The sequence below is a fragment of the Girardinichthys multiradiatus genome, chromosome 9 (assembly GCF_021462225.1).
Source record: "Girardinichthys multiradiatus isolate DD_20200921_A chromosome 9, DD_fGirMul_XY1, whole genome shotgun sequence".
Taxonomy (NCBI): Eukaryota; Metazoa; Chordata; class Actinopteri; order Cyprinodontiformes; family Goodeidae; genus Girardinichthys; species Girardinichthys multiradiatus.
Genome location: NC_061802.1, coordinates 50126219 through 50152700, shown reverse-complemented (window position 1 = coordinate 50152700; position 26482 = coordinate 50126219). Strand labels below are relative to the sequence as shown.

Here is a 26482-nt window from a genome sequence, read left to right as displayed (position 1 = left end):
TTGCCAACACCAGAAGAAGAAGAAGAAGAAGAAGAAGAGCTGTCAGCTGATGGGGAAGTGACAGGCACGACGAGGTAAAGCGGCTGATTTCGTAAATTCTAAACTTTTTCTCCTGGTTCTTTGTTCCCGGGGCTTTAAAAAAAAACTATATTATAATCATTCCTTGCACTTTATTTTCTCTCAGTTTACCTGATTGTCAAGGCAGAAACAGTTATGAAACTAAAAAGGCAAGTTGGCAGTCGTGTTGTGGTGGTGCTGCGAATTTCGAACAACAGCGGTGTTACGGATTAACGTGTTTTCGTGTTAACTGGTCACCAATTTGGCGTCAGTGGTTGCTGTTAGCTGGCAGATGTTGCTGAGCTGAAGTACACTGCTAGCAGCCCATGTCGCTGCTGTTCTCTTAAGGTAGACTGGACATATAACTGGAATATTGTGTGTTAAAATGTTTCTTATAGTAGTTAGTCGTGAACAGTGTTGTGCAGGTTACTTAAAAAAAATAATTCGTTGTAGTTACTAGTTACTTCTCCCAAAAAGTAACTGAGTTACTCCACTATAAAAGTAACTAGTTAACAGGGAAAGTAATTATTGTGTTACTATTTTAAAGTTTAAATATCTCTACAAATTTAGATTTTTTTTAAGGTTTTACAAGCCAGTTACACATAACTTTTAATATTTATTCCACACCTCAACAGACCGCAACTGGTAGACATATTGTACTTCAGGTATTTTTTTTTTATCATAAAATTCGCAGTTTAACATTATAACCCTTATATGCGTTTAACTCTATGTACATACTGTGCTGTTGTTCCTAAAAATAAGTCAACTATGTAGTGCTTTAACATTCTGTATTGTAAATTAAATATATCAACCTTTCACACAACTGGTAGACATAATGTATTTGAAGTAAAAAAAAAAAAAGTAAACAGCTTAACAGTGTAATGTACTCTTAGAACAGTACCAGAAACATAATTTACTTGGACAACTCCAACATTTTCTCCATGCATGGATGGATTCATTCCTCCACCCAGCCAACCCAGTCATCTGCTGTGACAATCTTACCCCTTGAACCAGTGATTATATCTTAATAGTAGAAGCTTTTCAACCTTCTGCTCAGAGAGCCTGTTCTCCTGTGGAGTGAAGACGATCTTCACCAGGCTAAATGGTCTCTCCATAGGGTCACTGGATGGAGTGGCTGCATTCAGTGGAAATCCATTAAGCTTGTCCATCCCTTGTGCTCCTAATTTGAAAACATTGGCGACTTAACTTTCGGCAGTAGCAGAGAGGTGTCATCCTCAAAGGAAAATAACTCATCCTTTATGGCTAAGTCGTGTGTGCTGGTAGTACCTGGACTTCATCTCTAGCACATTTCCGGCACTCTGCCAACAGACTTGCCTTGGTCTTGTCTTTCCTGTCCTGTGTCCGCAGCCAACGTAGTTAAAACCTGGGCAGAATCACAGTGGCCAAGATGGCATTCTTACTTTCCAGGACTTCTGCAAATATTGTTTTGATTGTCTGCAATGATACATAATGCAAAATAAATATTATATTCACTATCCACACACTCATGGAAACAGTTGTCAAAAGCTTTGGAGTCAAATATTTAGCTTGCTAACTAAATAAACTCTATGGGGGTTTTGAGACTTGGGGACAACCTGGCATTTGCCACAGGCAGCAGTAGAATCCCAGGGGTTGGTTTTCACCCAATTCCTAAATTAACTTGTACTTGTTGCACATGAAGAGAACACAACTCTTCGGATTGCACACACGTGTACATGAACTTCAGCTGTTTGTGAATGCAAAAACAACAGCAACTACTTCAACAAGGAAACTACTGCTTCCTTGTTGCACTTATGAATAGCTCTTTATTTAGCACTATTTGAACAACAGAAATCTACTTCACAGATTCAAATAATACAGGATCAACAAACAGTTCATGTACTTATTTCATTTTTACATTGTTATTTTGCCCTAAAGTTTTTCTTCAATTTATGTACAAAATTAAAACATCCAATTCCACATTTAAGTGTTCTATTAGTAAGTATGACTTATGAGTTCATGTTTATAAGTTTAATGAAAATAAACTGCTGTGTTCTGTAGAACAATGTTTTGCTATTGTCATTTTCAAGAGGGTTAACAAAGTTTTTGCATTTCCCTGTAGTGTAAGGGAATGAACTCATGTTGATTGTTTACTAAGACATCTCTAGCATCTCTAGGTCTTACTAAGCAGGTTTACTGAAAGATCTGTTTAAGCTGGTGTCGAGAAATGACACGCCTAACCTCTAACAGCCTACATCCAGAAGTCTCGCCCTCCTTCAACTGGTGGTCTGGACAACAACTGAGAAGCCCACAGCAGTCATCCACTCCTCGACAGTCACTTCTGTTCACGGCTGCTCATTCCCTAATATTACAACTGGCTCTTGGTATATGGGTTAGGTTAATTTTAGTGACTTGGCATGAGCCCCAAGGGCGCTGTTTTAACAAGCTTGGCTAAAGGCAACCTATAAAAACCTCCTAAAATCTCTTTGAACCAGGCAACAAGACTTTTTACCGCCAACGAAAAACCCAAAATAAGGTGACTTAAATAATTGACTGTCCACGATTTATCTAGAATTTTATATGCTTTCTTTAATTAGTAATGCTCTTGCAGGGGTCAGTAACAGCTTAAATTTAGCAACACATAATTTCAATAATAGAAATGAATCAATCAACTCAACCTGTCTTTCCCTGATGCTGAAACTAGTGAGTTTGGAGAGGCTTTGAAGACCTCATGCATGCAACCGATGGGGATGTTTTCTTGGGAAACAACGAACGGATACTTTTAAAGAAAGGCAACTTACTCTTCATTTTTCTTCCTCTAAGTGGACAGGCACTGATGCTCCAGGTTTCGATGGTCAAACAGGAACTTTGTTGTCATATGTCTCAGAAGACAGTAGCTTCTGCTGAAGAGTTGAAGGAAACCCTAGAGGTATAACTGAGGTTGATTCAGGACTTCCAGAAGCCTGACACTTAGAGCAATCAGTGGTTCACTGATCAAGTTCACTTCAGTTGTCTGGGTAAAAAGGCCATAGATGAAATCAGATTCTCAATTTCGAGGCACAGTCCTTTCAGGGCACATGGGTTGATCCGTTTTTTAATACAGTTGATTAGCTGGGCTGTGTCTTTCGTCGTCCAATCTTGTTCGCTGGTCTTCTGCGAGGAAACAACCAACTAGTTCCTCTATTCTTGCCCATTTTATAGAGCATTTCCACCAAACTCTTTGTGCTTATTGGCCAATGGGTGTTGCCATGGCTGTCCCATTGGTCACCCGTGACATAAGGTAATCTTTCCTCTAGAATTTCCTGAGTCGTGTGCTTCACATCAGACGTGCCATCATCACCTCATTCCTGAGCTGTCTGCTGACCTCTCCTCTGACCTGCGCCCCCGCCTCAGTCATCAGCCTTGTGCTGTAAGCTGCAGCTCTCATTTCCCCAATTCCTTAACATCTGCTCTATTCCTATCTCACTCAACATCACACTTCCTCTTAATCAGAAGGTTGTGGGTTCGATTCCAGCTTCCTCCTGCCATATGTCGATGTGCCCCTGGGCAAGGCACTTAACCTCAAGTTGCCTACCGATCTGCGTATCGGTGTATGAATGTGTGAGCGTTAGTGAGTGCGATTGGGTGAATGTGGCTATAGTGTAAAGCGCTTTGAGCGGTCTGTAGGACTGGAAAAGCGCTATAGAAGTTCAGTCCATTTACCATTTAACTTCATTTACAGTTTAAAACCATTACTTCAACTTCATCCTTTCTTATTCATACATCACAATTGATTAACATCATATCTCTTTCATATATAGCGGATTAAGAATCTCTAATCATAATCATATGTGTTTTAACTTGATAATCAAAGATCACACATTTCATTTAATACTTGTAGAGAATAGAAAATCATCATACATAATTTATTTGGTTACACATGTAGTTTATAATTCTGCAATTGATAAGACCGTTAAAATATGACTCCATATAGGCCTCTCCAGTCTTTTAGTCCCAGAATGTGAGAATATACTTTTTATTGATTCAACTGAGTATTTAATAAAATTTGCATGGATTACATGGAAAGATCTCACCTTTTTTTGACAATGGTCAGTCCTAATGCGAAGTGGTCAGCCAAAATTCTCAACTGCAAGGTCTTTAAGAGTTTCAGCACGATTGTTATTGGAGCAGTGAAGAAATATTGGCATCCTATTGTTCCTGTCCATAGCACCATGAATAACCAACTTCCAACAGTGAGATTAGGATTTCTATCTATAAGCCAGATGAAATTTGAATGTGGCACAGAATATACTTGTTGGGCTATGGATCTTGTTGTCTTTGACTGAATACCTGTCGGGTTGACTGTCCAGTGATTACCGTATCCTAAATGTCTTTTTTAGAAGTACAATGTCTCTGGAGCACAGATGTCCCATAAGCATCACCTCAATATTTGAATTTTCAGTTTTTATTTGTGATACAGTAATATCCAACTGTTCATCACTAATGCTGACATATTTTGAAGATGGGATGTTATGGTCTTTAAGTAACTTGTAAAATGTTTGCCTTGACAGAAATAATTGATGCTGCTTCTGTAAAGGTAGTTATCAGTGAATGCACATTTCCCAGCTCTTCTTTGGATATTGGATGCCTTACTTTAAATTCATTCTTAAACAGATAAACTATTAGGTTATTTATAGAAAGGAACTAGAAATTGTGGAAGAACAGGAGCTACACTTTGTGAAACAAGTTTAAGTCAGTAAAATTAAACTAGCATTTTAAAATTCACCAAGATATAATTTTCAGGGCAATCCTTTCCAAATAATGTATTCAATTATAACTAGCAACTAAAAGCAATACCCATAATCAAATCAAGAAAAATTATATTAAGGAACATTCACTGAGTAATTGGCATCTTGCTGGAATTCTGGGTGGGTAGTGATTCTAGGGATCTGCAAAGTGGAAAAAACAAACTTAGTTTTTGTTAATTTTGTTGCTTTAGTTGTAGATCATTAAAGATGAGTCTCAAATGGATCAAAGTTTCAGCTTGAAGAATGTCCTTAGGTGATATTGGCTTTATTTTTTTTAAAACATTTCTTTACACATTCCCACATTGTTTCACTCCTCTAGGTTTCTATCATCTCGCATTATTCAATTAGTGCCCCCTCCTGTGGTAAACGATACAGGCTGCTGACCGAAACGGCAGATGTGGACCTAACAAAAGTAAACAGATTTTGAGTCTGCCTCTGGTATTAAACAAATTAAAAAACCAGTAAAAAGGAAAAAAGAATAGAAAATGCTTACGAATGGCTCGATGTTCCAATGGCGGTGGTGGTAATGGTTGGTCTCTATTTGTTGCAGGGCCATGAAAAGAAGCCTATTTTCCAAAAAAAACGTTTTTTTAGCTGCATAGTTGGTAGAAAGACACCAATTTTGCCTCTAAGAATCTATTCATAGTGTTTGAAGTAAAGCTGTATTAGCCTTACTGGAGATGTTTAGCTAACTGGGCTAACCCTTGGTCACAAACTTAACGCTGGTTGTGGTGGCTCTGTGGGAGTTGTTGGTGCAGTCGCTGTTGATTCACGAGTAAACGTCTATTGCCATCAAAACGACTCGTCCAGTGTTTTCAGCTAACATGTTGGACATGTCGAGAGGAAAATATTCGCTAATAAAAGAAATTAGACTGGCGATTCAGTCTTGCAAGCAGAAGGAGTTTATATAGAGGATCGCAAGATCCAGCTTTTATTTTGGTAGTGCACTTCCACTTCTCGGCAAGTGAATTAGCATATTAGCTAAATATTTAGGTCTGAGCTAAATATTTACTTTGCAAATTAATTATTTAGTTTAAATATTTAGCTAACACCTAAACATTTAGTTTGTAAGCCAAATGTTTAACTTGCTAAATAAATATTTAGTTTGGAACTGTGAGATTTATAAATGTATGAAGGATATGGTGAAAATCCGACTTTGAAAAATGAACCCCCATTTTTTTCTCTGATTGGCTAAATAACTGAAAATATTGCTGTCAGTTTCTGACTGTGCAACTTTCAAACGGCACCCCATATATGACGGCCTTTAAATCGTCTGCATGCCAGGGCTGCTTTCCTTTTTTTCATGTGAATGTGTCCAATGGGTTGTTGCACCAAGACAGGTTTTATCATGTGCAGTCCAAATGTCTGCAGTAGTAGAGACATATTCTATTTCTTCCAATCCCCTTTTAAGCTCAGCATTAATTTTAGCGTACTCGGCATCCATATATTTAGAAAATGTCTTATACATGATGGACCGACATCTGCTCTCCCTGGTATTTTGACAATAAGTGCTCTGGAGGAGTCTGAGTCAACTGTTGATAACAGGTGCATGTTTTCAACAACATACCTGCCAATCATTCTATTCAATTCAGTCTCTATCACAGGTTTTTGTGAAGCCGGAGCAAAACATCCAACCTTAGTTGCTTGGGGAGCGTGGCTTCATGTCCTCTTTTGTTAGTGAAGCCACACCTGGCCTGCTCTTATTGTTGTCAACAATGGTGTTTTTGGCTACTAGTTCTGTAGAACTGTGTGCCGTTGAGAGATGCTTCATTAAAGTAGGATTGCTTACAGTGGACGTGGACAAACACTGCGCACTAGGACATAATGTGCACTTCACACGTCCGTTCTTGGCTTTTACCTCAAGAGGAATAAAATAGTGTTTGTACTTCCACTTTGAATACACCCTCCAGAATCTCCATTGTTGCAGCTTACCTCTGCTAGTTTGCCTGAGCATGGCTGAGCATGACATAATAAAACCTGTCTTGGTGCAACAACCCATTGGACAGATTCACATGAAAAAAAGGAAAGCAGCCCTGGCATGCAGACGATTTAAAGGCCGTCATATATGGGGTGCCGTTTGAAAGTTGCACAGTCAGAAACTGACAGCAATATTTTCAGTTATTTAGCCAATCAGAGAAAAAAATGGGGGTTCATTTTTCAAAGTCAGATTTTCACCATATCCTTCATGTGTATGTGGTTTATGTGTTAACTGAACACTGATTGGCTGAAAGCTTACTCTACCAATCATCATCACTTCTGCAATTGTCTCGCCCCTTGCGCCTCCCTTCACCAAAGCTCATGTGGCAGTGAGTCATGTCAGATAACAAGAGCTTCAATAAGTAGTTCTAGTTTATAATACGCCCCATTTAATTAGGGCCATTAGTAACGTTGTTTATTTTCACATTGTTATTCCCATCACTGGTCGTGACGTTCATGTTGCCTCAGATCAATGGCAGGTATGGTCACAAACTTTGGGTAGGGGCCGAAATAATGAAATATTGGATACAGGCAGTTTAAATGTGTCTTTTCCCCAGGGTAACAGGGTTCTCTCTGCCATCTGATTAACCTGGCTCCTCCTAGTTTATATAAATACAAACTGTGATGTTAAAGGGACATTTTACACTGTCCCACTGTCTGTGTTAGCAGTTGTCACAAGGTGATTCAGTGCTTAAGCTGTGGCCTGAACCAGTTGACAGGATGCTGCATGACTTCTCTAGGTGACCTGGGTGGTACATCTACACATCTGCGGTAAATAACAGCAACCACCAGCACTAAATTGGTAACCAGCTAACACGAAAACACGTTAATCCGTAACACCAGTTGCTTACTGCTATTCGGACTGGCCATCGGGAGCACAGGGACATTTCCCGGTGGCCTGGCCGCTGACCTGGCCCGCTCTGCGATCGCTGAGGGGCGTGACCAATGGTTAGGTCCTGGTCGCGCTTAGAAACAATCCATGCCGTTGGTGTGGCTCCCTCAGGTATCTGCCTGGCTGAAACTCCCTCAGACTGCATTAGCGACAGGGAGGCTGCCTGACACAGCAGTTCAGAGACGCACAGCAGGCTGCGCACCGGATAAGTTAAAGGCAGTTAAAGGAGGGTAGCTCCACTTTGAGGAACCTAGAGGTCAAAACTGACTTAATAAAACTTTTTAAGGTACTGCAAATTTTGAATTATGGTTAACGAGAAGGATCTGGGAAAACATTTGTTTAATGCTAAAATGTCCAGGAATTCTAATAAATTATCAAAATATTGATATTTTTATTTATATTAACCAGGTAACATCTCAATGAAATGAAGACAATATTTGTTTTATGAATATTGCCAATGCATAAAAATAGTCAATTAGTAAATTTGAATAGATGGGAAATTGTGGGTGGATTTTGGATTTTTCTTTACTAAGGTGCTGAAGAAAGCGTCAGTGCAGTGAGCAGCACTAGGGCTGCAAGACCTATTGTCATGGAGATGGTGGACAGCAGCAGTAAGGAGTCAGAGCAGGAACATTCAGGTGCAGTTTGAGCACAAAACACACCTGCAGGCTATTCTTTTAGAACATTTTGTGCCTCATTCATGATAATCTGTATGGTATCAAATTCCAAGCCTAGATCATTGTCCAAGTCCACCCCTGGGATCCATAAATCATTTTATAATTTAAACTGATCTAATGGCCGAGCTACTCAAAAGGAAACTTGAATACTAGCGAACTTCCTCTTTAAAGAGGGAATGTTTTGTTGCTACAACACAGCGAAGATTGTGGAGGAAAGAAAGCATTTCTTATTAAATCTGTTCCAGTCGTTTCTTCCGTGGTGTCGGGAACTGGTGGTCTGCCCCCCACACACCCATTTGCATGGTTCTGCTTCCTGTCCCAAAACTGTGAAAGTGCAATCATCATGTGTGACTGACAGATTCTATGGTTAGTTCAAACATCTATTCTTTTACATGATAAATCAGTAAAAATCTGACATGTTTAAACAAGAATAGCAATTTAAATGGCAGCAGTCTAACATTACTGAGCTGTAATTGTTTTTGGTGCTTTGAAAATTTAAATGATTTATTATTCATGTTTTTTCTCTATGTGGGAACTGTTTTGCAACAAAGTTTGTCTTTAGTTATGGTATTTTTTTAAATTATTCAATTTATTAATATTTCACCAGCAAACTCCTCCTCAAGCACTATAGGTAAAATATATGTAAAATACAGTCGCATTCAAATCCAAACTTATCAGTTCATTTGATCACTTTGAATACAAATCATTCAGATTCAATTGAAATCCTAAAAAAATGTTCTATAGAAAGAAACTGGACTTTGCAACAAACCCTTTCACAGAACGTCACCGCACCCCCTCCTGTGCAATCGCTGTAAGAGTGAAAAAGAAGGAGGCCCTTTTAAGAGGAAGAAACCTCCATCACAACCAGAACCAGGCTAAGTAGGAACAGTGTCTTCTGTGAGGGACTGGCAACTTAGCAGGCCACAGCAGACACAGAACTATGAAGCTCTGGGCCATGTGTACTTTCAAAATAATGCATACATAAAGAGTAAAGACAGCAGAGTGAGGAAAAGTGTCATGTCCTCCATTAATATTAGCTTATAGCAGCATAAATGATGTCTGTTCCCTAAGGATCTGTTCATCAACCTAAAGAATAAGGTAAACAAAGGGAAAACTTCCTTACATAGTTTGGTTGCATGGCATCTAACATGGAACAAGTTGAAGATTTAGATAATGATTTTTTTTCTGTTCATAGATCAGGTTCTACAGTAATTTCTCAGGCTGCCTCATTTACTGATCAGCCCGTGACAATAATAGAAGGATTGTCTGTGGGAAACCTGTGGGTTTACTTGTACTCGTACTCATCGTCTTCTGCTTTATCCGGAACCGGGTCGCGGGGGCAGCAGAGACGCTCAGACGTCCCTCTCCCCAGACACCTCCTCCAGCTCCTCCAGGGGGAGCCCAAGGCGTTCCCAGGCCAGCCGAGAGACATAGTCCCTCCAGCGTGTCCTGGGCCATCTCCCGGTGGGACATGCCTGTAACACCTCCCGAGGAAGGCGTCCAGGAGGCATCCGGTATTGATGCCCGAGCCACCTCAACTGGCTCCTCTCGATGTGGAGGAGCAGCGGCTCTACTCCGAGCCCCTCCCGGATGGCTGAGCTCCTCACCCTATCTCTAAGGCAGTGACAGGCCACCCTACGGAGGAAGCTCATTTCAGCCGCTTGTATCCGGGATCTCGTTCTTTCGGTCATGACCCAAAGTTCATGGCCATAGGTGAGGGTAGGAACATAGACCGACCAGTAAATCGATAGCTTCGCTTTTCGGCTCAGCTCCCTCTTCACCACAACGGACCGGCACAGTGCCCCATTACTGCGGCAGCCACACCGATCCGTCTGTTGATCTCCCGCTCCATTCTTCCCTCACTCGTGAACAAGACCCCGAGATACTTGAACTCCTTTACTTGAGGCAGGAACTCCCCTCCAACCTGAAGAGGACAAGCCACCCTTTTCCGGTCAAGAACCATGGCCTCAGACTTGGAGGAGCTGATCTTCATCCCAGCAGCTTCACACTCGGCTGCGAACCGCCCCAGCGCATGCTGTAGGTCTTGGCAAGAGGGGGCCAGCAGGACCACGTCATCTGCAAAAACAAGAGACGAAATCCACTGGTCCCCAAACCAGACCCCCTCTGGCCCTTGGCTGCGCCTAGAAATCCTGTCCAGAAAAGTTATGAACAGGACCGGTGACAAAGGGCAGCCCTGCCGAAGTCCAACATGCACTGGGAACAGGTCCGACTTTGTGCCGGCAATGCAGACCAAACTCCTGCTCCGCTTGTACAAAGACCCAATGGCCCCCAATAAAGGGCCCCCAATTCCATATTCCTGGAGCACCCCCCACAGGGCACTAAGAGGGACACAGTCGAATGCTTTCTCCAGGTCCACAAAACACATGTGGACCGGTTGGGCAAACTCCCATGAACCCTCGAGTACCCTGTAGAGGGTATAGAGCTGGTCCAGTGTTCGACGGCTGGGACGAAAACCACACTGCTCTTCCTGAAGCCAAGGTTCGACTATCGGCCGGACTCTCCTCTCCAATACCCTGGTGTAGGCTTTACCAGGCAGGCTGAGGAGTGTGATCCCCCTGTAGTTGGAACACACTCTCCAGTCACCCTTCTTATGAAGGGGGACCACCACCCCAGTCTGCCGGTCCAGAGGCACTGTCCCCGACCGTCACGCAATGTGGAAACTAAACCTGCGGGTTTAGTTGCAGCTTTCTCCATTGCCACACATAGATGAGCCCAAGCATCCAATGATCTGTGAAGTGGTGTATAAATATGTGTTTGTGGGTGCGGCTGGATCAATATGGCAGTTGTGTAAACACTCTTTGGGTGGTCTGTATTTCCATTAGAGACAAGTTGTTCTAGCTAGTCTGTATTTTACTTGAAAAAGCTTCTTAAAGTGGTTTCTTCTTCCACTATGCTTCATTACAGTCTCTGGTAACCTGTTTTGTGTCAGTTTTAGGTTCCGGTCTTTTGGCAGTGATGGCTGATCTATATCTGGTTAAGAAGTGGTTTTTTGCCAAGTTGGTGGCCCTGTACATCCTGATCAACAGCTCTGGTGAGTGCTTCTTGTCTTGACCAGTGTCAGTGTACAGTAGAATCACCTTAAAGTGTCTCGTTGAAACTACTTGGAAACACTGGGTTCACACTCTGCCATCATTGGTCACTGTTTTCATCATAATAAAATCTGGGCTTTAAGTGGCAGGCTCAGAGATTGCTGATTTACTGTTGTCACGACCAAAGACATCCTATGACGAAGAGCCCGATGAAATCCTTGTTGTTCTTATTTTGAGGTTTTAATGTACCTGGATTACTTTTCTTGAAATTAAGAACAGAATAAATAAAATTAGGTGGAAAAAAACTGTATCTTAAAAAAGAAGTATGCAGTAGGCCTTTGAGTGCTTTAGATTGCTTTATGATAACCTCAATAAAATGGTGCTTTCCCAGGTGGGCTAAACCAAAGCTCTAGTTAACAGTTTGAATGCAGGTGGCCTCCCTGTGCTACCTCCACAGGCTGCTTCAAAATCCAGCCACCGGAGTCCTTTGAATATTCCAAACTCCATGGGTGGGGCAAATGGATCCGGAGATTCAAAAGATTTTGCCTGGCAAGTAACCTGAATGTGGGTTTGGAAGAAAACCAAGTTAATACATTGATATACTGATATATGCATATATATAATGGGTGACGAGGCGGATGACGTACACGGGCTTACTTTGACAGCTGCTGAAAGAGGCACTTACATGGGGGTATGCGATGCTTTCAAAGCTTTATTATGAAGAAGAACGTAATCTACAAGCGTGCAAAGTTTAATTTGTCCAAACAGAGAATAAGACAGTCCGTCATTGTATTACATGTGTTGGCTGAACATTGTAATTATGGGGTGCTACATGACAAGCTATTTAGAGACAGACTCATTGTTGGACTGTTGGACAAAGGGTTGTCTGAACACTTACAGCTGAATGCTGAACTTACCTTGGATAAAGCTGTCAGGATGGCACGCCAAAGCGAAGACGTGAAAAAGGAAAGGAGATGTGTATGTTTGTCATCTGCACACTGCACTGTTGCGAAGACCTGTGAGCTGCTGTAGGCTGGGGCTAGTTGCACGCCTGGACAGTGTCACTATAATAATATATATAATAATAATAAGACATCAGCCCAGACCCGGGAAAGACGGAGGCAGCGAAGAGGATGAAAGAGCCAACAACACTAAATGAATTGAAATCCTTTTTCAGAATGGTGAACCAGCTGGACAAGTTTATCCCCCAGCTGGCTAAGAGAGACAAACCCCTGTGTGATCTTCTGTTAAAGAACTGCTGGACGTCAAGCAGGCTAAACCTTTTCAACATCTGAAGGATGCACTGCCATCAACACCACTGCTTGTCATCTATGTTCCCAACAGAATGCAAGGTCTCAGCAGATGGGTCATTGTATCCCAGCTCTGCTCCAGGAGAAGCTCTCCCAGCTGAGTGTGCCCGACTCCACCTGTAGGTGGATAACTGACTTCCTGTCTGACAGGAAGCAGCGCGTGAGGTTGGGGAAGCACGTCTTTGACTCCCTGACCATCAGCACCGGTTCCCCCCATGGCTGTGTTCTCTCTCCTCTGCTCTTCTCCCTGTACACCAACAGCTGCACCTCCAGTCACCAGTCTGTCAAGCTTCTGAAGTTTGCGGACGACACCACCCTGATCGGACTCATCTCTGATGGTGACGAGTCCGCGTACAGATGGGAGGTGGACCATCTGTTGGACTGGTGCAGCCAGAACAACCTTGAGCTCAACGCTCTAAAGACAATGGAGATGGTTGTGGACTTCAGGCAGAACCCAGCCCCACCTGCCCCCATCACCCTCTGTGACTCCACAATTGACACTGTGGAATCTTTCCGCTTCCTGGGAACCATCATCTCCCAGGATCTCAAGTGGGAGCCAAACATCAGCTCCCTCTTCAAGAAAGCCCAGCAGAGGATGTTCTTCCTGCGGCAGCTGAAGAAATTCAACCTGCCAAAAACTATGATGGTGCACTTCTACACAGCCATCATTGAGTCCATCCTCACCTCCTCCATCACCATCTGGTACGCCGCTGCTACAGCCAAGGATAAGGGCAGGCTGCAGCGTGTCATTCGGTCTGCTGAGAAGGTGATTGGCTGCGGTCTACTGTCGCTCCAGGAACTGTACACCTCCCATCTGCCACCAGCCTTGTTAACAAAGCCCGGAAACCACCCTGACACTCCCCCCCCCTGACAGGACACTTGTAAACTGTAACTCTATGCGTTACATTAATGCTCAGTTTGGACTCCTGCCATACTTGCACAATGATCACCTGCACTGTTGTATTGCTCTTGCATCTTATACTGCTCTATATTTACTCTGACTCACTTAAAACTGTGCACATATATTTATATTATATTGTAGATATGTTTATACTGTTTAATTTGTATTGTATTGCACCGACTACGCCAAAACAAATTCCTTGTATGTCCAAAAACGTACTTGGCAATAAAGCTTTTCTGATTCTGATTCTGATTCTGATTCTGTATGGAAATATTGGGAAGCAAGGAGGACATTTCTGTGAATTAGTTGTGATTTCTGAAATGAAGTGACAGATATGAGGTGACAAATAAAACCAATATCCCAAATCATGGTGGTTTGAATAACGTGAACAGTAAAGACAGGCAGAAAGTGGAGTGCTAGCTGTTGGTAACATCTACAACCTGGGTTCAAATGTTCTTAATGTTTTACTGACTGTATTACAGAATGTCATGGGTCAAAGCTGACCATTTCTAGAAAATTTCATTAGAAATATTTTGTGTAACTGTTTTTGAATCAACAACATTCCATTTCTTGACCTGTGATGTTACAGTGCTTTGGCAAATAGACAGTGTAACTATAGCTGGAGTTCATGTGGAATCTAATTTATTAAAACAATGAAAGTTTACTGTCAGGCTTTTGAAATTTTGCTTTAAATCATGTTGGAACTTTTGCAGCATTTTTCTCACTTGCACTGTAGTTTTGTGAATTTCCCAGAACCATTCCAGGAGATATACTTGAGATTCTGCTTATTAAATTAACCTGCACCATTGATTCCTTACTGCCATTTTCAACCTTGTATCTGTGACTTTATAAGAATTTAATGAAATCACTGATAGAGGCTGTGAATATAGCAGTAAATCCTCCAGATTGTGGTGAGCATTTGTTTTGAAATCAGTTTCCACCAAAAATCAATCTAAGACCATTTTTCAGTGAACTTCATCCTGCTGAGCTGCAAACACAACATAGTGATTTCCTTATTGCTCTCTGCTAGGATACCGCTCTACATTCCCCTGGTCAAAAATCAATATGTTAACAGCACCTGTGACTGAAGTCTAGAAACTTCTTTGGTGTCTATGCATGAAAATCATTTTAGAAAATGTCATGATGGAAAAATTTTGAAATGTAATTTTGACCCATTTTCTTTTTTGTGTGTTGGGTTATGACATACTTTGTTTTTTTTCTTGATTGTTCCTTGATTGTAGAGTCCACTGTGTTCCTGAGTGCACCAGATGCTGTTACAGTTGAGCAAAAGTCTTCAGCTATTGTCACCATTTCCTCCAGGTAATCACAGACACACACTGAAGTGAACCAAGCACTGGTTTCTGAAGTACAGTGCATGAAAAAGTGTTTGGCCCCTTAGAGAGATCTTCTATTTCTGCTGTTTTGTTCCTTAATTGTTGCAGATCATCAAACTAATACTTTTTCACATTGTTGTATGTATGCATCATATAGTTAGAAGGCCAGTGTTTTGAATTTGTTTTGTATTTCTCCAGCTCAGCTGTCAATCAATCGACAGTGATTCACCTGAATGTAACATACAGCTCCAAGGACAACTATTCATCAATTATCAGACTTCCTGAACAGGTAATGTGGAAACGCAAACAGTGCAAGATTATGTTGAAATATCATAACAATGGACTCAGTGCTACACCGATGAGGGTTGTGATGTAATGACCCTGAGCTCCTGAATTCAACTGGATGATTCTTACATCTTCCTACTTTTTAATATCTTTCCATCTAAACTGTGAACCTAAAGAACTACAGACAAAAACAGATCTATGTAGTTATGGTAACCATTTTCTAACTCATCAACACTCTTGCTGCCTTATATTTTGACTTGTACTCATTAATGCAAATCCCATTTATTTGAAATATTTTTCCTTATAAAGATTGAGTTATGTTATATGAACAGTTTTATTAATAATTCTTCAGAAAAAGAAACTGTATATATTTATTTATTTTCTATGATGTGAGAATGCTCAAAATGAATGGCTGGGGTTATAAAAGGAAGGCAACTTGTGTTCATTCATTCTTCTGATTTTTTTACTGTATTCATTCAGGTGTTCCTTCCAAAGAAGGCTACCTCGGTCAGTTTTACTGTGATTACACATGATGTTGGTCAAGTGACCACATACCTGTTGAGCAACAACACAGACCTGAACAAGTGGGTACAAAAACAACATTCTTTAATGTTCATGAAAACATTACCCTAACGCTGTACAGGAAATAACCCTCCTTTTTGTCTTGTTACATATTATATAGTCATGTCAGACCAAGAGAAATCAAATATGTTTGCTTGTAATTAACGAGTGTAACAATAGATCCATCCCATGAGAAGAGGTAAGACACCAATATTTGGTTCATGAGAACAAGCCAGGAGTTCTGTAATATTTTAGGGAAGTTTTTGTTCTCATAAATTGAAATAGATTTTCACAGATCACGCACTGAGTTTAATGTCCAGTAATTCTGTTTGGGGAGAGGTGTATCTTCATTTATTAACCACATTGTTTTGCCTTATTTTAATTTCATATCCTGATTTGTTGCTGAGAATGTATTAATCATAAGATGTTTTCTTTCTTCATGAGGCATACAAGAGCCTATTTGTGTTTCAGATCTTCAGTGTTTATCAGAAGCCTTTTCTATGAAAGTCAGACTCGTTTGTGCATTTCAATACAGTATAGCCTGTTTTTTGTTGGACAGATAAAAATAAAAACACAATTCCAAGTACATTTATTTTTCATTTTTTAAATAAATTAAATTATTATGTTTTTTGTGGCTGTATTAAACCTCATGATGTTGGCCCATATGGGAAAATGTTTGACACCACTGGACCAGTTCAAAAGTGTTTTTTTTTTGCTTGTAAACATGGACTAGATAGAAATAGGTTGTGTGCTCAACAAGGAACTAGAAAGAATTCAGTTTTCTGATAAAGTCCCTTGAGACGACATCTTTTATGAATTGCTGCTATATAAATAAACTGAAAAATTCTTACCATAATCTATAATGTAGCCAAAATGATCTCCAAATAAGACCGAAGTTCAGAATAATGTACAAAAATGCCCAAGCGGGGCAAAAAGGTTAAGGCGCTGTTTAATTAGTCAGCACAGCCAGTGTGTGTGAGATCATCTGAAGTGTGTGTTGGTAATGGGGTGTTGAAGGGGGGCTATTTTTTTTACCTTGCATTTTCCTTGGTTTCTCTTTAACAGTTTAAATTTTTTGTCTGAAACAGCTTTTGAAAAAAATATGAATGATTGAATGATTAATTGTTGAGTCGGCCTGGCCTCACATTTCAATGTTTCTGTGAGCAGAAGTTCCTTGTTGAGCACACAACCTATTTGTTCTTCTTCATGTCATGTCAACTAATTAAGGCCTGTATTGTGTGAGAGAAATTCCAAGACAGACTAAAGAATTTGTTTCTGTTTGATAAGTAATGATAGACTTTCAAACCCAACATGGTGGTGTTCTTCTCACCATCTATTTTCTTTATAGCATGAGTATGGTAGACTCAAGTTTGTTTGTCTGTAATCTTTCTTTGTTTCCGATTGTCTAGTCTGTCGCCCAGGATCCGCTTTATAGTGATCCACAGCAGTGTCCTGTCAGTGGTCACTCAGGTGATTGGCTGGATTTACTTCCTGGCCTGGTCAGTGTCTTTCTATCCACAAGCCTGGGAAAACTGGAAGAGAAAAAGGTAGTGTGTCCTTCTTAATCTTAGAATGGAATTTTTATTAGAAATTCCATTCTGACTTTGTACTAAATTAAGCTAATATTTAATATATTAACCACATCAAATATGACAGCAATAACTCGCCGCTGAGCCGGATGCATTACTATGCCAGTTCATATGCAGTTTATGCTGTCCCAGGGTTCCTGCCAACGCATTTCAGAGTAGCAGGCTGCTACGCTGAAAGTTGTCACCACTACACTAAAATTAGGCCGATCGTATCGGCCCTTTGACTGACATCTGGGCTGTGGTTTTGTGGGCTGTGGTTTTTATGTCAGCTATAGCGCATGCGCCGAGTCCATTCCCGCTTCCGTTCACCCTATAACCCTGTGCGACCGCTAACGGTAAAGCTTTCTAAAATCATGTCATTATCTACCTCACTCTGTTTCTTTTAGTAAGAAAATGTCTAATTTGACATCTTCTTTGCTACAAATAACCAGAAATAGAAATGATAATAACTGATATGTTTAATTCATAAATTAAACTTATGCATTTGACCTAAAATGTAGAAGCTTTTTAAATTACCGTGGCTTCAGGGCGACAAAAATGTTCACTTTATAGAAATGTACTTTTTTGTTTTTTTGCTGACACATGTTTTTTTCCACAGCAGAGAGGAAAGGCAGCTATGATATTTTTTTAAGTTTGCTTTGATGTTTAAAACCCTTTCCTTTTCACTGTCAGGATGGTCACATGTTGATAACAGCGATCACAAAATGTAACCTTTTGCATTTCAGGGGACATTCATTTGTCAGTGTTCAAATTATTGTCAGAAAGTTAGTTCTGATGACTTTAATATCCAGTATGATCACATTTTCTGAAAACAGTCATCAGAATATGACTGAATATTTCAGTTGGACAGATTCCACGGGGCTCTATGGAATTACATCTAATGATCACAGAATTTGATTTAATGCTCTTTGGCTGCTGTAAGCGCATGCAACGCAGGGGAGTTGATTATTTCAGGCGGACAGAATTTTGCGCCCTCTGGAGTAAGGGATTCTGTTGTAACACAGGTATTGGCCCAAGTTGTGTTAAGAATTAAATCATTTTAGCTCAAAATGATAAGTGTCCAAGCTTTATACATTCTAGCCTGCCCATGCTATTTCCTGATCTACGTAATTATAAATACAAGGGAAAAAAAAAAAATATATATATATATATAAAAATACTGCTTTTATTCTGCTACACACTGCTACCAGTTGCTGCCAATCGAGAATTTATCTTATTGTTATCTTATGTCCTTCATCTTCCCGGTCTATTACTTTGCGTGTTGCTGAATGGAAAAGGGGGACGATGTTGTAATCCCAGGATGTACTTTGTCCACTAAGATGTGAAAAAGGCTGAAACAGCTCCGCAGAACTGAGACTGAGCTCTGAACAGAGAATGCAGTGGAGGGATTACTCATAGCCCATTCAGTATGGGCTTTGTTTGGAGGTGTGCGATAATGGAAATTCCTCTGATCTAATACCAAGTAAATACACCTCAAACCTGACGTCCAGGAGGCATCCGGTATAGATGCCCGAGCCACCTCAACTGGCTTTTCTCGATGAGGAGGAGAGGCCGCTCTACTCCTAGCTCCTCCCGGATGGCCGAGCTCCTCACCCTATTTCTAAAGCAGTGCCCGGTCACCCTACGGAGGAAGCTCATTTCAGCCGCTTGTATCCGGGATCTCGTTCTTTTGGTCATGACCCAAAGTTCATGGCCATAAGTGAGGGTAGGAACATAGACAGACTGGTAAATCGAGAGCTTCACTTTTCGGCTCGGCTCTCTCTTCACCACAACGGACCTGCACAGCATTCCCATTACTGCTGCAGCCGCACCGATCCATCTGTCGATCTCCCGCTCCACTCTCCCCTCACTCGTGAACAAACCCCAAGATACTTGAATTCCTCCACTTGAGGCGTGGAAGAGGACAAACCATCCTTTTCTGTTTGAGAACCATGGCCTCGGACTTGGAGGAGCTGATCTTCATCTCAGCTGCTTCACACTCAGCTGCGAACTGTCCAAGCGCATGCTGTAGGTCTTGGCTAGATGGGCCAGCAGGACCACGTCATCTGCAAAAAGAAGAGGCAAAATCCACTGGTCCCCAAACCAGACCCCTCTGGCCCTTGGCTGCGCCTAGAAATCCTGTGACAAAAGGCAGCCCTGCCAAAGTCTAACATGCACCGGGAACAGGTCCGGCAACTTAGTGCCGGCAATGCGGACCAAACTCCTGGTCCACTTGTATAGAGACCGGATGGCCCCTAATAAAGGGCCTGGAGCCCCCCACAGGGACACAGTTAAGTACCTTCTCCAGGTCCACAAAACATGTGGACCGGTTAGGCAAACTCCCATGAACCCTCGAGTACCCTGCAGAGGGTATAGAGCTGGTACAGTGTTCCACGGCTGGGACGAAAACCACACTGCTCCTCCTGAAGCAGAGGTTCGACTATCAGCCGGACTCTCCTCTCCAACACACCCTCCGGTCACACTTCTTATGAAGAGGGACCACCACCCCGGTCTGCCGGTCCACAGGCGCTGTCCCCGACTGCCACGCAATGTTGAAGAGGCGTGTCAACCATGATAGCCCCACATCATCCAGAGACTTGAGGTACTCAGGGCGGATCTCATCCACCCCTGACTTGAAATACTTCATTATGTGTAATGAATCTATTAAATATGAGTTTCACTTCCTAAAATGAGTAACAAAAGATATTAAATGTTTTTTATGATATTCTCATTTTTGAGCTATACTTGTATAGCTACAATCTGTTCAAGAGCAGGTAAGATTTGATAACGGGACTTTCTGGCACAGATACTAGGCTGCCAGTAACTGTGCAGTAAAGTGTCAAAGGGGCAGATTCATTTATGGTCTGAAATTCATTTGATTAAGGAAAATTCAGACGAATAAGGGACCTTTAAGTGCCTGAGGCTTCAGCAGACACCCTTGGCTGGTGTCAAAGCAGGAATGTTCAACTGCAGATAAAGTAATAATAAAGTTGGTGGGAAAATGAAGTCAACTAATTTTCAAATAGACAGAATGAAACTTAATTTCCATTGATTCGTTCTTTACGTGATCCGTTCAGGTCTCATATGGTGTTCTGGTGAGGCAGCCAGGAAGCATCTCAGGGTTTTGATGCACTGTTATCTTCTGACAGTTCGATTTAGACTGCACTATGTTTCTCTTCAGTGTTGTTGGTCTCAACTTCGACTTCCTGGCTCTCAATCTAACCGGCTTCCTTGCCTACAGTGTCTTCAACATTGGCCTCTTCTGGATACCTGACATAAAGGTAACTTTACTTCCAAGAAAAGACGTTGAATACAGATACTTGAATGTGATCAGAACCACTGATGCAGGTGGGACAGGAGTAGATGGGTTGGTCACTCTGACTTGGGTTTTTCATGAATTTCATAAATGTCATCCTCATTCTTCTTATTCATAACAGCTTGTCAATCAGCAGATAGTTCTGTTTTCTAAAGCCACCTCTATGTGAAAAGCAGCGCTCAAGCTTTGATGCAGCCTGAAAGCCTGAATCTGTTAAAGGACAAAAAACATGTAGTGTGAGTTGGGGAAGACAAAGGAAACAGATCATGGGTTGTTGGACAGCATTCTGTATCTTGTTCCACCACTGATAAACTTCATATAGGAAGTGTCTGCACTCAGAGGAACACAGCAGTTTACAGAAAACATAAACTGGTATGAGTTTAGAGAGCTGGCTGTTTAGCTAGATCTCCTTCTGTTGACAACGTTGATGACATCATTACAATTCAGACAGTCACAGGAGGCCAGGGGCTGTGGAGGAATGTGTCCTGAATGTGTTCAGTTGAAGCACTGAACCATCTGTTGGGTTTCACCGAGCATTGTGCTGTACTGAGGCCTGGGTTTCAGATGCAGTGAGATTTCATCATTTTTTTATTTTTTTTGTGTGTAAACAACCGGATCATTATTCATTCTACTTTTGTTCATTTAATCTGCTTGTTTTGGGTCGTTGCACAGAACTTTCTAGGTCTCTTAAAAATATTTTCTAAGTGGAAAAACTTTTGTCTGTGGAACAGATTTATTGAGTATAATATTGTAAATAGTATACAGGATATACTTACTCCTGCACAGTCCCTTTAAGGCATGAATGTGTCATTATCTCTATTAGCTTGTTGAGGGTCCTATCGCTCACTATAAGCCAGCAAAAAGCTAAACGTCTGTACTGAACCTGAGTGAAAGAGCAGCCAGTGTCCCAGAACTTCCGAAAGCCTTAGGGAATACTGTACCAAGACATCTTTAGCACGTATTGCCTTTAGTGTTCACCTTTTGTGTTTTTCTGCAGGAGGAGTTCCTTCAGAAGAACCCCAATGGGATTAATCCTGTCAATGCTAATGATGTTTTCTTCAGTCTGCATGCTCTCCTGTTTTGTGTGATCTACGTCAGCCAGGCTGCTCTGTATGAGGTATACGACTACAGCGTGGAAAGTAGTAGTAGTAGTAGTTGCTAAAATGGATGTTAATGACAAGCTTTTGATGCATTTAAAAAGTAAGAAGACTTTACAGTGTTCTATTTCTGTCTTTTTCAGAGGGGGGGGCAGAAAGTGTCATGGACAGCCAGGTTTTTGTTGCTGATTGGTTGGACCTTTGCTCTAATCAGTTTATTTGTTGCTGTAGCCCAGAAGATTACCTGGTTGGAGTACCTCTACTACTTCTCCTACATTAAACTAGCTGTCACACTTATAAAATATGTGCCACAGGTAAGCTAAAGAGGGATGACAACAAACCATAAGGTGCTTTTGGTTTGCATTATGTTAAACTCTGGAAAAAACCTTTGATATTGTCTATTTAGTAAATGGGGAGGATTTTTATGGCTGTTTCCAGGTATATATGAACTACAAGAGACAGAGCACTGAGGGCTGGAGCATCGGCAATGTCCTGCTGGACTTCACTGGTGGAGTTTTCAGTATTCTACAGATGATCACTCAGTCTTACAACAACAGTAAATATGCTTTTAGTTTGGCTGTTTGGATTCCCTCTAGTAAATGCTCTCTCATGCTTAACAATGTTTAATGACTACAGGAGGGTTGGCCATACGCCATGTTAATTAACCACCTAGTTTTATTAATTAACATTTACAGTGGTTGTGAACACTGGATGAGCAATTCTATCAGCTTAGCCTGTGTGCCTTTATGGCTTTGAGAATGATCTAATAGACATACAGAAAAACATTAAACGAAAGGTCAGTAAAATAGTGGGTTGTAAAAGGACACTGAATGAATTATGAAGAGTGTTTTAAGGAACAGTGATGCTCAAACTAGAGAAAACAGTACTGCTGTAAGTGTTTGGGAGACTTTCAAACTTCTGGTTTATTCAATAAACCTCCCAGTTTTTATACTGAAGGAAAAGGTTAGAAGTTCAAGTGTTACGTTTGACGCAAGATAACAGCCAACTGGGTTGTATTTGTACAGCCCAGTTGGCTGTTGTTTGATCACTCAATGATCACTCAAAGCAGCTTAACACTAAAACTCACATTCACCCATCAGTAAATAGATTCACACACTGATTGATGGGGAACACAGTGTAGCGTGCTGTGCCACTATTAACATTAATGTGTGACATTGTCACATTAATAATAATACACATTAATTAATAATAATAAGTAATCTGTGTGAAATGATAAAAAATAAATAACATAAATAAACAAAATATATGCAAGAATGTCTTATATATGTTTTTTCATGTATGAAATGATTCACTGGGTGCTCCACCCTCCTACACACAGAGATTAGTTAGTTCTAGGTTGGATATTGGATATTCGTGCCCCATGGATTCACTGGGGTCTTCTCCTGTTTGATCCGATTACGCAGTCTGATTACTGGCCTTCTGCCTGCTCCCTCCTCCTACACTTCACTTAAGGACCGTTTATACATTCCTGAACCAAACACTCTTGAGAAAAAACAATTAATAGCTTTCATGTCATGTGACCCAGTAATACAAAACTGTCAAATCATTCTACTAGATTACACAGATGAGGCACACTCCATTTTATCTGGTTTCAATGCATTTTCTATTATTTTTTGTTACTCAGACGTGTTTGGTACAGAAACTTATTCATCCATAGCCAATCAGTGCTCAGCAGTCTGTTCACATTACATGCAGTCCCTACTCAACCTGGTCGTACCTGCTCAGAAGCAGAGACCAAAAAACTAGGTACTTTTTGTTTACTGCTTTTATTATCTTATTTTTATCTTCAGTTAGATTTTTTTATTCAGCTGTGCGGCATTTCTGTTGTCTTTTAGTGTGTAAAGCACTTTAGAAATAAATAAAATAATAATTCTGTTGCATTGGAAAATGAAATAGAAATCACAACCTTTTAATTGAATGATTAGTCTTCCCTCTGAGCTGCTGCAGCTAGATATTATTCTCCAAGTCATTCTCCTTTGCTGGAGTTCAGTTAAAAAGTACTTGTTAGGAACAACAGGATCTCACATGAAATGAAAATCATCAACCCACAGAGGGCTTCATCCGAAGTCACAGTAATCTTTAAACTAAAAAACTGATACGGCAGGCTGTCCAGTTTGCTGAAATGTAATCGCAGCAACCCAAGATTGTCCTCAGTAGTTTGTATGCCCCCTTGTACTTTCATGCATGACTAACAATGTTGGGTCATTCTCCTTATGAGATGACAGATGGTGTCCTGGGGTATCTCCTCCCAAATCCTGACCAGGGCATCACTCAGCTCCTGGACAGTTTGAGATGGACAGAGGGACCTAAACATGATGTCCCAGAGATGTTCCATTGGATTTAGGTCAGGGGAGTGTGGAGGCCAGTCAATGGTGTTAATTCATCCAACCTGCCTACATGCTTTTGCCACATGAGGCCGGGCATTAGCATACACCAAGAGGAACCCAGGAACTACTGCACCAGCAAGTGGTCTAACAATGGGTCTAAGGATTTTATCCTGATACCTAATGAGAGTCAGGGTGCCATCATTTATCCTGTACTGGTTGGTGCGTCCCTCCATGGATATACCTCCCCTGACCAACACTGACCTACCACCAAAACCGATCATGCTGAGTAATGTTCCAGGCAACATAAGATTCACCACAGCTTCCAGACCCTTTCATTGTCCATACATGAGCTCAGAGTGATCTTGCTCTAATCTGTAAAAAGAACAGGACACCAGTGCCGGACCTAATCGTTCCGCTGTTATCTGGCAAATGCCAGTTAAACATCACAGTGCTGGGCAGTGAGAGTAGGGCCTACTAGAGGATGTCAGGCTTTCAGGCCACCCTCATGAAGTCTGTTTCTAATGGTTTGGTCAGAGACTTTGTAGGGCTCTGGCAGTTTCTCTTTGCACAAACAAGCAGATGAGTCCCGAAGTTTAACTGACTTGATATTATACTCTGATTAAAAATGTTCCTTTCATTTTAAGTAGTGTATTATTACACATAGAGTAGGAAGACTATCAAATATATTGCAATTAAGAATATTGCATTGTACATTGTATATTGTACATTGTAAATTGTAAATTTGTATATTCTGTAATGCAAAAACAGAACAAAAGAGCAAAGTGTACCGGAGTCAAATTCCTTGTTTGTATGCACGAACTTGGCAATAAAGCTGATTCTGATTCTGAAATGTTGGTAATAAATATCTGGATCAGCACCTTGTTAATGTTTTCTGTTGTGTTTGTCTCTCCTAAGATGAGTGGAAGCTAGTGTTTGGAGATCCCACAAAGTTTGGTCTTGGTCTGTTCTCTGTGGCGTTTGACATCATCTTCATGACTCAGCACTATTGTCTCTACAGACGGTCAGCACAGTATGAAGACATTTCAGAGCAACACGATGACTGATCCAAATGCAGTGCTACAACCTAAGGGAGCCAAGAGTGAGGGATTTAATTTAAGTCGAAATGTTAGTTCTTTGAATGCTGTTATTGTTTATTAGTTCCAGGAGAGATGTTAAAAACTGGTATCTGATTTAGCTCTTCAGAGCTCCACGGACCTTCTTCTGAACAACCTCTGAGAAATCCAACCTAAGATGTATATTTGCATGATGAAATTCCTATTTTTGAACACACCACGTAAGCCTGTAACTTCAATATGTAATTAATAGTATGCGTTAACAGTCTCTATTTTCTGTCATATGTTTGAATTGAATGTCAGATTTTTTTCATTAAACACCGAGAATGGTCCTGCCTTTTTCACTTGTTTTCTTTGTGGAAAATAGGGAAATGAAATTTCAAACTGATTAATTAATATTAACAATATTAGCAACTGAATATGCATCACAAGTCCATTTTCCTCCATGTAAAGGAAATCTGAGCATTTTAATTTCATTTCACTAAACTATAGACGGTAATACTAGTCATTTTCAGTGTGCTGAAGAATCTAGTCATGGTCATTTCAGATCTTCTGGTTTACGTCCAAAAAATTAGTGTATTGCAGAATTGATCTCTTTTTTTAGGATGAAACCTTTTGTACATATGGTGCAACTACAGGGGTTGGACAATGAAACTGAAACACCTGGTTTTAGACCACAAAAATTTATTAGTATGGTGTAGGGCCTCCTTTTGTGGTCAATTCGTCTTGGGAATGACATATACAAGTCCTGCACAGTGGTCAGAGGGATTTTAAGCCATTCTTCTTGCAGGATAGTGGCCAGGTCTCTACGTGATACTGGTGGAGGAAAACGTTTCCTGACTCGCTCCGCCAAAACACCCCAAAGTGGCTCAATAATATTTAGATCTGGTGACTGTGCAGGCCATGGGAGATGTTCAACTTCACTTTCATGTTCATCAAACCAATCTTTCACCAGTCTTGCTGTGTGTATTGGTGCATTGTCATCCTGATACACGGCAACACCTTCAGGATACAATGTTTGAACCATTGGATGCACATGGTCCTCAAGAATGGTTCGGTAGTCCTTGGCAGTGACGTGCCCATCTAGTACAAGTATTGGGCCAAGGGAATGCCATGATATGGCAGCCCAAACCATCACTGAGCCACCTCCATGCTTCACTCTGGGCATGCAACAGTCTGGGTGGTACGCTTCTTTGGGGCTTCTCCACACCGTAACTCTCCCGGATGTGGGAAAAACAGTAAAGGTGGACTCATCAGAGAACAATACATG

General features: G+C 41.0%; 1 protein-coding gene across 9 annotated transcripts; it reads left to right on the top strand.

Annotated features, from left to right (window-relative positions):
* Nucleotides 1–25549, top strand: ctns (cystinosin, lysosomal cystine transporter). Of its 9 annotated transcripts, none has more exons than XM_047375252.1 (12): nt 56–74; nt 8615–8735; nt 11320–11421; nt 14872–14950; nt 15163–15253; nt 15730–15833; nt 17220–17357; nt 20560–20659; nt 21692–21811; nt 21935–22105; nt 22230–22347; nt 25055–25549. In XM_047375252.1, the coding sequence occupies exons 3-12, from the start codon at nt 11346–11348 to the stop codon at nt 25201–25203; spliced, it is 1146 nt and encodes a 381-aa protein (XP_047231208.1). In that variant the 5' UTR covers nt 56–74; nt 8615–8735; nt 11320–11345; the 3' UTR covers nt 25204–25549. The 9 variants fall into 9 exon arrangements, with proteins under 9 accessions (XP_047231204.1, XP_047231207.1, XP_047231208.1 ...); XM_047375250.1 differs by lacking the exon at nt 56–74 and adding an exon at nt 8234–8330 and having other exon boundaries at nt 11326–11421; XM_047375249.1 differs by lacking the exon at nt 56–74 and adding an exon at nt 8235–8330.
* The last annotated feature ends 933 nt before the right edge of the window (nt 25550–26482 follow it).